At 30.4% G+C, this 16,607-nt stretch overlaps 2 protein-coding genes across 3 annotated transcripts; one reads left to right on the top strand and one right to left on the bottom strand.

The window, feature by feature from the left end:
- Positions 1–2,999: 2,999 nt before the first annotated feature.
- On the top strand, positions 3,000–4,812 carry LOC132941275 (RISC-loading complex subunit TARBP2-like). Its single transcript, XM_061009261.1, has 4 exons — positions 3,000–3,110; positions 3,528–3,748; positions 3,811–4,186; positions 4,279–4,812. The coding sequence occupies exons 2-4, from the start codon at positions 3,562–3,564 to the stop codon at positions 4,739–4,741; spliced, it is 1,026 nt and encodes a 341-aa protein (XP_060865244.1). The 5' UTR covers positions 3,000–3,110; positions 3,528–3,561; the 3' UTR covers positions 4,742–4,812.
- A 1,565-nt stretch (positions 4,813–6,377) lies between these two features.
- LOC132941274 (tectonin beta-propeller repeat-containing protein) lies at positions 6,378–11,291 on the bottom strand. 2 transcript variants are annotated; one of them, XM_061009259.1, is made up of 10 exons: positions 10,800–11,290; positions 10,179–10,361; positions 8,740–8,892; positions 8,576–8,668; positions 8,300–8,480; positions 7,967–8,169; positions 7,783–7,908; positions 7,292–7,401; positions 7,015–7,215; positions 6,378–6,887 (listed from the first exon to the last, which is right to left on the bottom strand). In XM_061009259.1, exons 1-10 carry the CDS (start codon positions 11,025–11,027, stop codon positions 6,761–6,763), a joined length of 1,605 nt encoding a protein of 534 aa, XP_060865242.1. In that variant the 5' UTR covers positions 11,028–11,290; the 3' UTR covers positions 6,378–6,760. The 2 variants fall into 2 exon arrangements, with proteins under 2 accessions (XP_060865242.1, XP_060865243.1); XM_061009260.1 differs by lacking the exon at positions 6,378–6,887 and having other exon boundaries at positions 7,017–7,229; positions 10,800–11,291.
- Between the last annotated feature and the right edge of the window lie 5,316 nt (positions 11,292–16,607).

Below are 16,607 nucleotides of genomic sequence, written 5' to 3'. Positions count from 1 at the left end.
ATATTAAAAATTAATATTAAAACTTTAAAAATGCCAAAAATTAATACAATATCAAACAAACTGAAAAATGTTTTGATGAAAAATAATGGGTTCAAAGTTTTAAAAAATTATCTGCTATTCTGGACGGTGAAAATACAAGTAGAGATGGTATTCCGGAAGACCTAACTTTAAATGATATGGTTCATTTCAAATATGCTCCTGTTACTTCTGTGGACGTTGAACGAAGTTTTTCTTCATATAAAAATATTTTATCTGACCGCCGTCGCAGCTTCCTGTTTGAAAATCTTAAGAATCATCTAATTGTGCAATGCAATAATATGTGTACAGGTAAAAAAATATGACATATTTTTCATTAATTTATTTTAATATATGATTTTATTGATTTTTCAGAATAATTATACCAGGAAGCGGTTGAATTTATTAATTAATATTTTAAAAATAAATTTTTTCACTCATCTAAGTACATTTTTTGGTCATTTTTTAAGTTCATTTTTTAGAGTTTTTAGATCATTTTTGCATTTTTTTTAGTGCATTTTTGTGTATTTTTTAGGTCATTAAAATCCTAGCTCTAGTTATGAGGTATATCATTAAATTAAAATTTAACACCATTTATTACAATGACCCACTTGTAACCTTACAGAGCGGATATACAATTTCGATTCTGAGCGGAGCGAAAGAATCTTTTGTATTTACTATCATGTGTATTTTTTTCTGTCTGTTTTCAACATTTAGTGTACTAAAACTGCTCCGATTTTCGAGATCAGCATCTTTTCGATATAAAAGTATCTTGTTGGTACTTTTTAGAGGTAAAAATTGAAAATTTCAAGTAATTATAGACAGCGTTAAGAAAAACAAAAAAGGGACATTTTTATGCGAAATCAATTTTTGAAAAATTCTATTTTATTTTTTTGAGGTAATTCAAAAGCTAATAACCGCTGACGTTTTCACCAAAAATGTATATTAGAAATGTCCATGAATGATAACATTTCTGAAATATTTTGACTCTGTTTGTGCTAGGTGCTAATTATAACTTTGAGAATTTTTTCAAATTTTGTAATTTTTTTTAAAATTATTCTCGATAAAAACTTTTTTACTTACCTAGTAAAAAAGCTTGAAAATTCAATGCATGGTTATTAATGTGAGTTCAAAAATATTTGAGATACATAGGCACGATTATTTTTTAAATGCATTTAAAGTACAAATTATGAATATGATTCTGAACGGATGTGGAGGATCGGTGTAACAATTAATAAGTATATGTAATTATATATAATATACCTTTTTTTTCAGTTTTGAACCGACGGCGCCGCGGGGACTGCTTTAGAAATATACCTATAGAAATGTAGTATAACTATCCGTGATATTGACAAAATCCCGTTTTTAGCGGTAATTTTAAAAATTATTTGTTTTTATAGGGATAAAAAAAAAGGGTTAGAAAAAAATTGTTTTGCAATTGGATATTTTGGTTGTTTTTCACGTGATGTTAAAAAACTATTGAGAAAATCACCAAAAAATTAGCTCTTTACAAAGCACTATCTTGATCCAATTTCCTAATAAAAATTTTGTTTACAGGATAAAAAAAAAAATAATAAATATCATTGTAAAACCTCTAGCTTCCTCGCTCCGCTCAGGATATAATATAGCAAAATATTTAATACCGGAACAAATGCACTTTACCAACCGCCTCACGATTTTCAAATTTTGTTATGCTTTAAAACGATGGTTTAAATTTGTTTTACCGGAAACTATTATTTTAGAAGTTATAGTCTTTCAAAGTTTGCGATTTTACGTTTATGGCACTTTAAGTGAGTGGGTTGGTAAAGTGCACTTTAGCCTGAATACCTAACCTATATATATGATATAGTGGCCCCCGATATTTGTGTACCCCGCCAAAGAGCCTATGATTATAATGGACTTATAATATGATTTAAAATACTATAGATTAGAATACGGGAAGATTATGAGATTTCTGGGGCCACAATAGCGCTCAATTTCACTATTGGTTGCCTATTCAAATATTCAATCCCCTTATTTTGATTTTTGTGATAAGATAATTAATTATGATAAGTAATGAATTTAATAATAACAATTATTAATCTATAGTATTTGCTGTCACTGATAATGTATTATATTATACTATTATGATACACAATACACTAATACACAATAAATAATATTACCTATATACAATTCAGAATTGTAATATTATATTCTGTGTAGTTCTATATTTCTATGCATATCTATATGGTGGATACTGGATATTGGATTCAAATTTTGTCGCCATACCATTTGTATTAGTTTTTTCAGATTACCAGTAAGGGGCTGTATAGGCAAATTCAATGAAATTGAGCGCCATGTCGCCAGTAGTTTTCCACACAAACGTCTAGAGACAGCCTGCTCAGCTGGCTGCTGCCCCCTCGGAGCAGTTTCTCTTATCACAAAACCATTATCACATAACCGATCATTCTCATGGTCACAAAGTTTAATACCATTTATAATATGGTTAATACGTTATCAGTGAGCGCCAAATTAAATTCAAATGGTTACCTATATTTTTATAGAGTTAAATAGAGTTGAGTTTTCGTAGACTTTGTATTATCACCACAGACTATCACAGAAAAATATAGAAGCCATGACAAATTAAATAGGTATGTCAGCAATATTACCGGTTTGGAAACAAATCGCGCACCCACCCACCGCCCATCCATGTACTGTGACGTAGACATTTCTCCGGTTCTCATTGGTCCACCGCCGCCCCTGCCACAAATAGCCGCCGCCGCCGAAGACTCCACCACTACTCCACCGCACAGCCTGTTGGAGAAATGCTACGTCACAGACATGCGTATCACGAGTTGCTGACATACCTATTTAATTTGTCATGGTTTTAACATTTAATCTATTCTGTGGTTTTAATCTCATATTCTCATATCATACCGATCATGTCATAACTTATAAGTCATCACTGCACACTTGACTTCATTAATATATTAACATTAACTACAAAATCTATCAAAAAAGTAAATGGTTTAAAAAATTATTGGTTTATGGTTATCTTTTTTTTTTTTTTTAATTACTCTAATGAACTCATCATAACCCTGTAATACACAACTGTAAATATACCAATAGTGTTGTCTTTATAAATATATTATTTATTTATGATAGGTATTATGTGTAATAGTAATACACAATTGAATAGTATTTATACAGTTAATCATCAGAAGAATTATTTTAATATTTTGTGGGCGTTCTAAAAATAAATTACAATATTATTTCATTTTTTCTTCATTATAAAAGATACCTTGTTAAAAAAAAATTATTTTTTATACTCAGTTAAAGATAAGTTACTTATTTTTATGAGTATAATTTTTTATTTATTTAAGCGACATTAAGTTGCATAAATTGTGGTGCTTTAAAAGTTTAAATCATTCAGTAAAAAATCTAAATTTGAGGATAAAATTTACTTGGGTTATCATTTTATAAACACCTCACACTTTACTTTGATTACCTATTTACCTACTAATTTACAGGAAAAGTACTTATAAATTTATTAGTTATTATTAAATGGACTGTACCGCATATAATGTAAAATTTGATACTGATAAAACATCAGTTACTTTATTACAAGACGTATTAAATAAACAAGGAGTACGCACTGTTCAGTATGAATTACTACAAATTGAAGGGGCTGTTAGTGCACCGTCATTTCAGTATCGTGTCACAGATGGACGATTTGTGGCTTATGGTCAAGGTTAATATTATAATAATACAGATGTTTCAATTTATTTTTAATGTGTCAATAATGTTGTTTAGGAAAATCAAAAAAAGAAGCTAAACAAAATGCAGCTAAGGCTTTACTACGTATTATTCATAAAGAGTTTCCAGAATTATGTTCAGATCCTATATTTGAGTCACAAATTGATTTTACCTCAGACGTGAATGAAACATTTGAAACAATGAATTTTGGAGATAATGATGAACGTAATCCAATTGGCATGCTTCAGGAACTTTGTACATCTCTGCATCTTCCTCCTCCAGTTTACATAACAGAATGTGAAGATGGTCTTCCACATCAGCGTTTATTTACTGTTTCGTGTAATGTCTCCGAGTATAAGGAAACTGGTGTAGGCAAATCTAAAAAGATTGCGAAACGACTTGCTGCCAATAATCTTTATTTGATGTTAAAAAGGTATTGAAATTGCATAATACACATTGTTGTATTGTATTACTTAGTAGTTTTATTAATTAGTTTATAATTTATATTTTATTTCTTGTCATTAGCATTCAGGCAGATCTCAGTCTAAACTCTGGAGCGGCTGAGAATGTAGATGACTTTGTTCGTCAAGAGTCCAGCAATTTAAGCGGATTGAAAAATTCTAAATCCACTTCTCAGTTTTATAGGTTACCTGAAATTCATAGACATTTACCGATAACTGAAGGTCCTTGCTATAATGATCTACAAAAAATGGATGACGAACAATTATATTCGTGTGACAGTAAACTGATTTTGGACAGTTTTACTGCTGAACAAGGACTTATAGTATCATTTATTGATTTTGAAGAACTCTCAAGTACCGGCAAATATCAAACTTCTCTTCAAATATCTACTCCCATTACTGTGGCTTTTTATGGTGAATCCACTATCAGCTACGAAGAAGCTCAAAAGGATGCTGCGTATAGGTCATTGGTATTTTTTAATTGTATATTAAATAATAGTGCATTAAATTTGGTGACAGTTACTTAATTAATTTTATAAAAGATTGTTGGTAATGTAAAAAAGTCAGTTTAGAATAATATAATATGATGTTTGATGTATTTTTGTATGATTTTCTCCACCTAATTAATGTTTTTTTATTGGTCAGTCACATAGTTAAAGCTTGGTTACCTAGGATAAATGGTATTTGTTTACTATGTGACCTATCGATTAAAAATCGAGTTCAGCATGTGACCCAGCAAGATGATTATCTATATTATGTACGGGCAATGTACGGGTACTGATCTATTAACAGGTATTTTTTAAGTAATATACAAAAAGTATTTAAAAATAAAATAAAATTTGTTTATGACACTTTGAATAATTTTATGTATTCATACATTTTTTTAAACTGATTTTGACATAATTAAATGTAATATTATTTTAAATTTGTATTATTAACATAATTTTATGATTTTTAATTTGACTATTTTTAAATTAATTATCTGTTCCGTAAGTCACATACTAAATGAATACCAAAATCTTATATCACTTCACTAATCAATAAACACAAACTAGTTAATACTTTTGTTATAATTATAAATTAATAACTATAATAGTATAAAAGTATAAAACAAAACAGTGAATAGATTATTCCTAAATTCCTAATTTTGAAAATGGATATAGGATCTCTATCATGACCATTTTATAAACACAACACTGAAATCACTGAAGTTAGAATTTTTATTAAATAAAATCATTATTTTTTTGCTTATAAATGTATACATTGATACAAATTTAGAAGATGCCCTAGATAATATTCTTACCTTTAAGTTGGATAAATTCTCTCTAATACAATACTAAACTGGTTCTGCTGAATGCACATTTTCTATTTTGTATGTTTCTAATAAGTAGACAGTAAGTATGTATAGTAAGTGTGGTGTTCTAAATTCTAATATTTTGATGGTTGAAAGTAATGATTGTTAAGAGGATGTCAGCGCACTATTTGTTTTCTTTCTCTGGCCCACGCGCAACATAGACAAAACGCATTTACGCAAAATAATATTTTCTATGTTTTTAAGTAATCTTAGAGTAAAATCACCCATTACTAAAGATAGAGAATAATATTTTTGAGAGAATGACATATCAATTTGTCTAAATATTATCTCAAAACAATTTAAACATAATTCAAATGTACAACATTTTTTTGTTTATTTTTAAGTCAAATAACAATAAAATATAATATCGATATGTCATTCCCTCAAAAATATTATTCTCTATCTTTTTTGTAATGGATTATTTTAGTCTAAAATTACTTAAAAACATAGAAAAAATGATTCTGCATTAATGTGTTTTGTCTATGTTGCATTATAGCGTGTGGGCTTGAGAGAAACAAATAGTGCGCTGACATCCTCTTAATTGTAAACCAACTAGAATTTAAGTTTGATCATTAGAGCATTAAATTTGAAGACTATCAAGCATTTGAATGTAAGAACCAAGAACGGCATAATAATGATTGACTGTTTTTGTGTTAATTAGTAAATTAAAGTATTACTTATTACTCATTACTCATTAGTCATTAATTTCACATTATATAAATTATAAAAATATAATTAAAATATTGTTTTTTTTTTTTTTATTTATACAATTATTACACTTTTACAAAAGTTATTTAAAAAAAAAATTAAGATACAAAGTAAATATTTGGTTTTTAACTAATACAGACTAATTTTTCTGATGGAATTATTTGCATACAAGGTCCAATGTTGGCATATTTCAAAATCCTGCCAAGCAAACCTTAACAAGCATCCTTAACTTCTTCTATTGTTTCGTGTTGGAAATTGAAACTATTAAATGGTTGTTGTTTTATAAATAACTTCTAACCTCCAATTGTACACATTTGCTCACTGGGTTCTGAACTTAGATCATATTATACAAGATGATCTAAGGCCCTATCATAATGATTGTAGTACAGGTCTGATTTTATTTGATCTTTATTATAAATCTTTAATTAAAAAAATTATTTATGAATAGAAAATTGAATTACATGAGTTACTCGAATGATCCTGATTATAAAGCAAAAGAAGTGATTTGTTGAAATTCTTTTTCTTTTAACCTCAACACAATTAATTTGTCCAATATTTCTCGCCTCCATTTGCTTTTAAAAATAGTTTCTCTATCATTTGGAGAATTAAACCTACAAAATATAATTAATTTTCAATTAAATTAAATTCCATATCACATTGAATGGCACATATTTAATTTTATATTGTGTAGGACAATAGGACATTGATTATAATTTATAAGTAAGTTTATATAATTACCATTGTGAAATAAAACAAACATCTGGTTCAATTGAGCCTCCCACTACAGAACTCCAAAATGTTTTTGGTTTTTTAATTGAAATATTACTTTGAATTTCCATAAATGAATCCGGTTTAGCTTCCATGCCAATTAAAGACCCAATGCTAAGTTTAGGACTCCAAGCAGACACTCGGCGTTGAGAAGGATTGATTTCTTTCGCACTAAAAATTGACAACTAAAATTAAGAATCTTTTCTTATTTATGAGTAGGTAATAATGTAGATGTTCAAGGGTATACTTCAAGTTTAAATTATTTTTTGAATCATTTCCAACCAGACGTGTTGGAGCAGAATGTGAAGGCTCAGTAAATGATGATGATATCCACGATTCTATCCCTTCCAGTTTTGTCTTAAAAAAAAAATATATAATTTCATTTATGTACAAATTTTTAGTTAGATAAGAGAATGCATAGTATTAATATGTAGTGTTAAAGTAAAATTTGGACCTAATTCATACTTGCAAATATAAGATTGAATTTTACAATTTTAAATTAGCGTGGCTCATGAAATCAGTGGCGTACACGTAGGTAATGGTGGGGGGGGGGTGTTCAACCCCACTCTGGTATTTTTTTACTATATTATAAAAAATCAAATTTAAAAACTATTTTGATACTACTTTTATAAAAATTAAACATAAATAGGTATATAATTTTTTTAATATATCCCTTCCCATTGTCCATTGAATTTAATACATGTGTACGCCACTATAAGAAATAAGTTAAAATAATACCTCTTGTTCTTTAGGTTGTTCAATTTCAATGGATGCCTGTATATGAATCCACTTTTTCCCAGTAGGATAATTTTCAGATATATCACTCCTAAAATATAAATGCCTATCTAAACCCACTGAAAATACCTGATAATAAAAAACATTATTTATTCAAGAAACTTTGAATATAGTTTGCAGAATTTACTTGGTCGTTTGGAGTTACGGAGACTGAAAACATAAATGTGTTTAATTTCACCCAACAAGTTCCTTCATTGAGATTTTGATCAATTCCTTTTCTATACCATACTCTAGAATCGTTAGTAATTGCCCACACTGACTGAAACCCGACTGATATTTGAGTTATTTTGGAATCTGCTTCCGGAGATCCAACTATAATCCATTTTTTACCTTAAAAATTATTAATACAGCATTATTGATGAGAAAAATTAAATAGGAACCAATAAATTAATTTTCAATCTATAAAAATTACAAGTATAGGTATCTAGTAGCTAGTATCCAGTAAGTATATTTTACTGACCTTGTGGAGTTTCAGCACTGACTTCTTTTCTGACTAGTATGACACCACTCCATAAAACTACCCAAACAGAACCCGACGGACCACAATCAATATATCTGGATTCACTGCCCTCTTTAGTCGGAACACAGACCCACAAACAGCCTTCGGGCCACATTTTGTTTACGTTCTTACGGTAGAAAATCTGTAATTCAAGGTCTTTTAGAACAAAAATTGTATGTTTAAGTATTTGTGTACAAATTCCATGACCTATTAAAAGGTAAATAAATGTCTATTTACCCTTCCTTGTGCTGTCACCGCCCATACCATAATGACACCAAGTTGAGCTCCGGGTATCTTATGCCCTCCAATGCTAACGCAAATAAATGGTTCCTGCACAGTGGTAAAATTAAAATTATTATATACATCCGTCTATATATGGTGAATTTATTCGGTTCAAAGACCTGAGTAAAATCTTTGTGCAGAGGAGAAATTATACACCAAGAATTCATGCCTGTGTAAATTCGATTCCTGTACCATTTTCTCCTCCTAACGCATGAATTCCAGCGTTTGGTTGGATAAAACTTTGCACAAAAATCGACCGCATATGTCCAACCCTGATGACCAGGAAAAAAAATTTTCAATAACAATTCATACAATACTAATATTATATTAATATATTATTATAATGGCGTGTATAATAACTGTAATTATATATGTACATGATTATCGGCCTGGCCTACCCCGGCTACCCGTGATCACCGCAGACACGAATTTAGAAATGAAAAAAGGGAAGGGCTAAACGAAAAATTTACATTTATATGTAATATTTTTTTTTTTCTATAATTTTTTTCAATATATCCACCATGGTCCATGAGCTGCTATACGCACAAGTTAATTTTATAGGCTCGTGATGGAATGATCTTTGTAACAAAATTAGACCTATAGGTAATTAAAAAGGTAGTTTAATAAAAAAAAAATGTGTTTAAGTATTTTTATATTTTTCAACTGCCATTGTACCAGTATATTAAGAGCCCTGTATTTAATTTTCAAGCTTTTTGACCCAAAAAATACAATTTTAAATACATTTATAAAAAAAAAAAATTGGAAAATTAAAATTCCGTAAATTGCTCCAAGCAAGTAAAAATATTTTGAAAGTCGTATGGAGTAGAGAAAATATAAACATTCAATGCAAATTGCACGTATCTACATTCTACGATAATTTGTTTTCGAAAACCAATTTTGTGTAAAAATTCCTGTTTTTCCTTAATTTTTCTGTTTTTCCCGGTGCTTTTAAAAACTAATGGGAATTTTAAATGTTGTCTTCCACAATGGCTAATGGACCAACTAGATTCACTTTCCCATCGAACAACATACTGAAGTTGAAAAACGAAACATTATTTCGACTAATTATCGTGTACACGCAGACAATAAAAAAAAAACCATAACATTGTACAACCAATACAATGTACGAGTCATTCCTAGCGATATACCTATACCTACGTTAATTTCTTTACTGATATCATGGTCCTATAAAATTGACTTGTGCAATTAATGCGGTAGATCAAGTTCAAACATCTTTAACGAGTGTTGTGTTTTTTATTACCCGTTATCACTTTAGTTATAAGTTTATAACTTATAAAAGTGTGGAAACCATACAATTTAAAATAGGTATTATGATGTATAATGCCGTTTGTTCATTCATTCTAAATTTAACCGATTTTAAAATTGTTTTTTCTCCATAGACCATATTATATTATAAATAAATAAATCTACAATATGGCTATTTTTGAATTTTAAAATATAGTAAATAAAGGTTTTACACATTTTTTAAAAAAAAAATCAGACCTTGGGAAAAGGGAGCCCAATAAATTAGCTTGACCCACACTGATATATATCTTACGCTGTTGTCTAAATCGTTTTCCTCGAATGTGGTCTCCAACTGCCACTCATGTTCCCATTGCCAGACAAAAGAGGGCAACTTTATATTCTCCTTCAATTTTTCTTCTTTACCGTTTTCCGACGACCAGCAATATCTATCGGTGGGCAAAAGTCTTTTTGAAAAACTCCCCACGGGCATCCATCGCTATATATCGACAACAATATAATATAATATACACAAAACACAAAACACAAAACACAAAATATTATTCATATACCCTACCCTATATGGCTATATAAATACTCATAGTAAATTATCGCATTAGTATAATAAGTATAGAACATATCCATAAATAATATATCCACCTACATTTATATAAATTTTATAATACTTTACAGGGCGGTTGTTTCGATAATATTTTATTGGCATACTACGTATCTTCCACTTTTTTTTTTACCTAATTTGAAGTAACAAGTGTCAAGTATAACAAGTTGCAATAGATTTATTAGATAAATAAAATTATTATTAATCTTTTATCTATATGGTTGGATCATCAAAAATTCATAGAATTAAGTATTATTAAGTATATAATTTATTATTATTCATGGTCAAAGGTAAATCATTACCACTGCTATAACCTACCTCGTTTTCATATACTTCTTCCTTGATCCGTATCGCTCCGTCCAGGTTGTGCACCAACAGATACGTCTGGTTGTCGCCTCCGATGGACCACATGTAATTCTCGATGGCGGAAATATGTTTCAGATCCATGCCGATGTGGGGAAACGGTTTCCATTGGTCATCAAACGCAGACAGCGTGAAAATCTTTCCGTAGTTATTAATAGCCAATACGCATTGCAATTCGTTCATCTTATCGTGGTGCAAAACATGCAGCCGGTAGTCTTAGTAACTAGGTAGTCTTCACAGCTATCTACTGTTTAATAGCCCATCTATCGGTGCAGTGATGCACGACGCCACGATGGATTGTTATATTAACCAAAACATATTGGCAATATCATAGGTAGATAATTATTGATAGTTTATAGATATCATACTTTCGCAGTTTTGCGTAAAATATAATGCCACGGCACTGTTATTATTATCGTTATTCTGTGAATCTGTGATAAGTGACTCGGCGAATATACGAAAAATCAATAGGCATGAACCGAAACGCGCACCCACCGAGCGAACCACCCCGTGTGCAACATGCGCGTCATACGCAGGTCTCCTCTCATTGGTCGATTCCCAACTGTAATTTACGTTGAAACTTGAAATAATTGTGGTGAGAAATGTATCAATTTATTTCTAGATAACCGTAGTTGGTATAGTCGTATAAAACATATAGATAGAGTAATCGGAAAAAAAATCCCCAAAGCAAATATACCTACTTATTTATTATAATATAATTGTACATCATAAAATACTCGTAACTAGCTTTAAAATTAAAATATAATATAAAGCCTATTTAGATATTGCCTAGTTAATAATCTTCACTTTAAATTTTCTAAGAAGTCAATTTACTCCAGTAGCGTAAGTATATAGAAATAATTTCTGGGGTGGGCTATATAATAGGTAGAAGTGATCTAGTACCTAGAGGCTTAGATGCTACTATATATATTTAACAGTTTATATAAAGGAAATTTGCGATTTGGGGTGGGGGCTGCACCACCACACCCCTATATATAGGCCACTGATTCATTCTAATTTTTGATTAACGTGATCTGAGCGCAAAATTTTTGTTTTTTTTTAGATAAGTATTTTTTTTTTTATATTAAAATGACAAATATTTATATATTATATTACTGTGTAAATGTTTTTGTGGACACAAAGTATATTATTTACCGTTTCCACTTCACGAAATGGACAAATTTTCATGAATAGATCGATTTCGTATACGAGTAGTTATACCAAATGTTCCGATCAGACATCAAAATTATATTACAATAAATAGGTATTAAATATGATTGACTATTAAATGATATTTTAATTTTACTGTAAAATTTAAACAAATTAGTTACTTAAAGACGTTATAGTCGTCGAAATTCCCTCCACTAAATATAAATAATTGCGGTGTTATTACTTTTTTTCGTCTAGATATTGTTATTAGTTACCTATTACTTTTAATTATAAAATTGATAATTGTATTAGTATATTACATATTATTTATTAATACTTTAGTAAAAAACGCAAAATAGGTCAAAGATCAACATTAACTGATATCACATCCAAGCAGTACAACAATTTAAATCCAGACAAATGTCGGCGTGAAACAGCCTAACAATAAAACATTTTCATTTTCATTTAGTGAGATAGATCTCCAAAACCGAAGAGCGGATTTTGTTGTTTGGGGTCTTGTCAGATTCACATTGACTAGGAGAAGTGCAGTGAAGATCACTACAGAACCTTAAAAAAAAAATTAAAACACATTTTATTGGGCGTTTTTTTATGTTTTTCAGCCATGTAGTGAATTAACGATTGAAGATAAAGTTCTGAAATTATTTACAGCACTTCTCCTAGGCGATGTGAATCTAACAAGACCCCAAACAACAAAATCCGTTCTCCAGTTTCGGAAATCTACCTCGCTAAATGAAAATCTAGCTAAAAATAACTCTTTTTTTTTAACTGTGAATAATTTTTTTTTAAATTATTAATTCCACATTTTGTATCTACTTGATAATCACTTTTTAATGAGTTATCAACCAACTTTCTAGCTTTCATAGTTTTGGAGAAAAGTTAAAAATAGAAATTTTGGGACGGTTCACGCCGACGTTTTTATGGATTCGAATCGTTATACCACTTGGTTGTGATATCAAATCTCTCAGCTCTCTCATTAATATTTTATATTAAAGCTATTAGCTAGCTAAATTACCCACCTACTCATCATTACTGAGTTACATTTTTATTATTTTCCTATTTAACATTGTCGTTGGTGGGCCGGTTATGAGCTAGTTTTGGGCCATCATATAGTAGCTAATACTTATAGGTTAGTGCAGAGGTGTAGTGGAGTGTACCCAAGGTTAATAAAATATACTAGTGTAGTAAACCGGCGGTATTACTAATATTCTAAGTACATTCCCATGATAGGACAACAACAACAAGAAGGTTAACTACTTCAACGATTTCAAGAACCGCGTACAATGTACGTACCTACCTAGAGTTTGGCAGCGTAATTAAAAAACATTTTGCATTTCCACGATAGTGCGAAAACAACCTATGAAAATAATCCGTGAGTGACAGCGCAATTTAAGGACTAAGTAAACGGATTATAAATATCTGCAAAACTAATTTAAATTTGTACCAAAAAGTGCCAATCATTCGCTCGGGTTGTTTTTGCAATAACAACGTCCAGCTCCGGTTCTTTTCAAATATCCACCTCCTGGACTCTACCGTGTACATTTGTATCCGTATAGATTTTATATAAATATAAGATAGAATCTATAGTAAAATTAGATTTAGTACGGAGTCTGCACTACGCACACGCTGAGTCTCGGGCAGATGCTTTTCGCTCTGTCCTCAAATTTATATGTGAAATTAATTACTTTTTAATAAATTACTTATAACTAACTTGTGCAACTTGACTCTCTACAACCTTCTCTCCTACATTAACCATCAACGTCGACGAACTCAAAAATATAAGCGAGCAGTGAGGGATCACTTCACTAGTATAGTATATTCTATTAACCTTGGAGTGTACCCACCTCCTAATATTATATTTATGCGTGTACCCTTAACGAAAAACGTGGTACACAGGTACACGGACTATGGACAAGACGTATTAACGTTACAAAGTAAATAATTATATTGGGTAGTGGTACTATTTATTAAATAGTAAAAGGTGTTGATAGCAGAAATAATATTATACAGTATATTTTTTTTTAAGGACGTATCTATACATTCATATAAAATATAATATAATCTTATTTATCTTGCACAAAATATTAGTACACAACTACCTTTTGGCTTTTGTCTAATATTAATATGCTATCTACAAATGAAAATAGTTTCACCGAACGTGTGGTAGTCACTGGTAGAATACTGAATAATGGAGGGGGGGGGGGGTGTGGGGGGCATGGCCCCACGTTATTTTTTACAATGATTTAAGGCGTGTACCCATAAACCTTTTTAAGACTACATCACTGGGTCCTAGTGGCTAGTACAATAAATACTAATATGAAATCGATACCCACATTCGCGGTTCATACTTCATAGTAAAACTGATTTTTGGTAAATTGTAATCCAAATTACACGATTAACTATAATAATTAAATACAATCATTAGGGCATCATAATATTATCAGTATGAAAAAATACAGCTTCTCAGTTCTCATCGTAGTATAAAATATTATGTTGAAACTTGGTGTTTGCAGCTTTCTTGCGATGGTCTAATAATCATACGATATTAATAAGTTATTTTTATATTGTTGTTTTGCGAGTAAGTACTACTGCTATGTACGCTATGGTCGCTATGTACAGTGGCGGATAGGCTTATATTTTTTTTACCAGGAAGTAGTTTGAGTAAGGGCCCCCAAAAAATAAGACACGAGCGAAATTTTAATTTGGTATGACAATACAACACAGTGGTGTAGCCAGGAATTTCGTATGTGGGGGGGGGGGGGTGTAAGTATACAAATACAATGTCTTTTATTCACACTTTTTATTTTTTATTAATCTTGATAAAATTCTAAGGTCAACACAGTCAATTGGGAGGGGGCTATACTCGATATAGACCCCCTGGCTACGCCACTGATACAATACAAAACTATATAATAAGTAATATAAGTACTCTTAGTACAGATTTGGGAACAATTCTGGTTTAGCAATTTTTCGATTTTAAAATTTTTTTTTCAAAATGTGTATTTAAGGGTGCTTTTTAAGAATGTAAAAAAAAGACTGGACGAACTTCGTTTTAAAGTTATTGATGAAAAACTTCAAATACTAAATTTTTTTCGTAACGCGCATTTAAAAAAAAAAAAAATACTTAGAATTGACTATCGCTCGGACAAAAAATCGAAAATATCCCCTGGTTTGCTGTGTAAAACCACCTTGGGTAGGCCTCGGAATTAAACATGTCTGTTAAAAAGAATATCATCGGCTAACGTTGGTTGCCACTAGTTCGCTGCGCTGCGCTCGGACAAAAAAATCGAAAAAACACCAAACACGAGTTCCTTCGCGCAGCATTAAAGTAGTGTTGCGCACATGCGTATAAACGTAAAATCGCAAACTTTGGATGACTATAACTTCCAAAATATTAAATTAGTCAATTTGCATCTTTATTAAAATTATTTTCAATCTTTATCACACAAGGTACAGTACTTGATAAATGGTCCTAGGGCCCCCATACATCAACACAGGATAGGGCCTACCGGAGAAATTCCGAATTCCCGGTGGGCCAATCCGCCACTGGCTATGTACCACAGAAACGCTGACCTAAGTTATGATTTTCATAATTTTTGATATAAAAATTTAAAATATCATTATATGGTTTAAAGTATTACTAACTATAAAATAATGTAAGAAGGCTATTTGTATTGAGATAAAAATGCAATTGTAATGTAATGTAATTGTTGGTGAGCAGTTTTTTTCAGTTTTATCATGGGCTAGTCAAAAATGTTTGCCTGCCCCCTCTCAAAAATGAAATGACGCCACTGATCTACATAATATTATGTATTTATTTATTTTTTAATCACGAAAAGCTTCTAAATTGTACATCCATAAAATGCCAATATTGTACTTAATACCTATATAAACCTCGTATGGTCAAGTCAGGTATAACTGTATAACATTCGGGTGTAACCCATTTGAGCCCAAAATAAAAAACAACACCCTGATGCATATTTAGTACCTTTTAAGCCTTCCAAGTTCTGAGCCTAAATTCATCATCATCATTTATTTATGACAGTATAAAATTCAGCAACTACCAGAAGCAGAACAGTATAGGGAATTTTGAGTGGCACTAAATCATATTTTTCCTTTAAATATTTATACTATAGTCATATAGTCGGGTCCAAACGTAACAAAATATCAAAGAAAAACTCTATTTTCTCATGAAATACTGGATAGAACCACTCCCTTGATATTTATAGTAGAATTACCAAAATTCTACAATGCATAGGGAACAACTTTATCTGTGTCGTAGCATTTTTATTTTTATTTTTAGCATTTACCAATAATTTTTAATAATTAAATCAAAAAAACAAAAAAATCCTAATGTTTTCAAACTGATAACTTTAATTTTATTTATGTTATCCAAATAATAAGAATGCTACGACACAGATAAAGTTGTTCCCTATGCGTTGTGAAATTTGGTAATTCTACAATAAATATCGAGGGAATGGTTCTATCCCGCGCAAAACAGTTTTTTGCTGTTGTACATTTTTTTTATGTTGTACGGAGACAACACATGCGGGTATCATGTCCTCTTAATTGTCAACTATTTTTAATGACTAAAAA

This window comes from Metopolophium dirhodum, chromosome 3, assembly GCF_019925205.1.
Source record: "Metopolophium dirhodum isolate CAU chromosome 3, ASM1992520v1, whole genome shotgun sequence".
NCBI classification, from domain to species: domain Eukaryota; kingdom Metazoa; phylum Arthropoda; class Insecta; order Hemiptera; family Aphididae; genus Metopolophium; species Metopolophium dirhodum.
Note: the sequence above shows the minus strand (reverse complement) of the source record. Positions and strands in the feature narration are given on the sequence as shown.

Excerpts from the sequence above, each read along its gene's own strand:
- LOC132941275 (XM_061009261.1), top strand. The coding sequence starts at position 3,562 with ATGGACTGTACCGCATATAATGTAAAATTTGATACTGATAAAACATCA. Across the intron at positions 3,749-3,810 it reads ATTTGTGGCTTATGGTCAAG|GAAAATCAAAAAAAGAAGCT; the intron begins GTTAATATTATA and ends AATGTTGTTTAG. Across the intron at positions 4,187-4,278 it reads CTTTATTTGATGTTAAAAAG|CATTCAGGCAGATCTCAGTC; the intron begins GTATTGAAATTG and ends TCTTGTCATTAG.
- LOC132941274 (XM_061009259.1), bottom strand. The coding sequence starts at position 11,027 with ATGAACGAATTGCAATGCGTATTGGCTATTAATAACTACGGAAAGATT. Across the intron at positions 7,909-7,966 it reads CCGTAACTCCAAACGACCAA|GTATTTTCAGTGGGTTTAGA; the intron begins GTAAATTCTGCA and ends TTTTATTATCAG. Across the intron at positions 7,402-7,782 it reads AACAACCTAAAGAACAAGAG|ACAAAACTGGAAGGGATAGA; the intron begins GTATTATTTTAA and ends TTTTTTTTTAAG.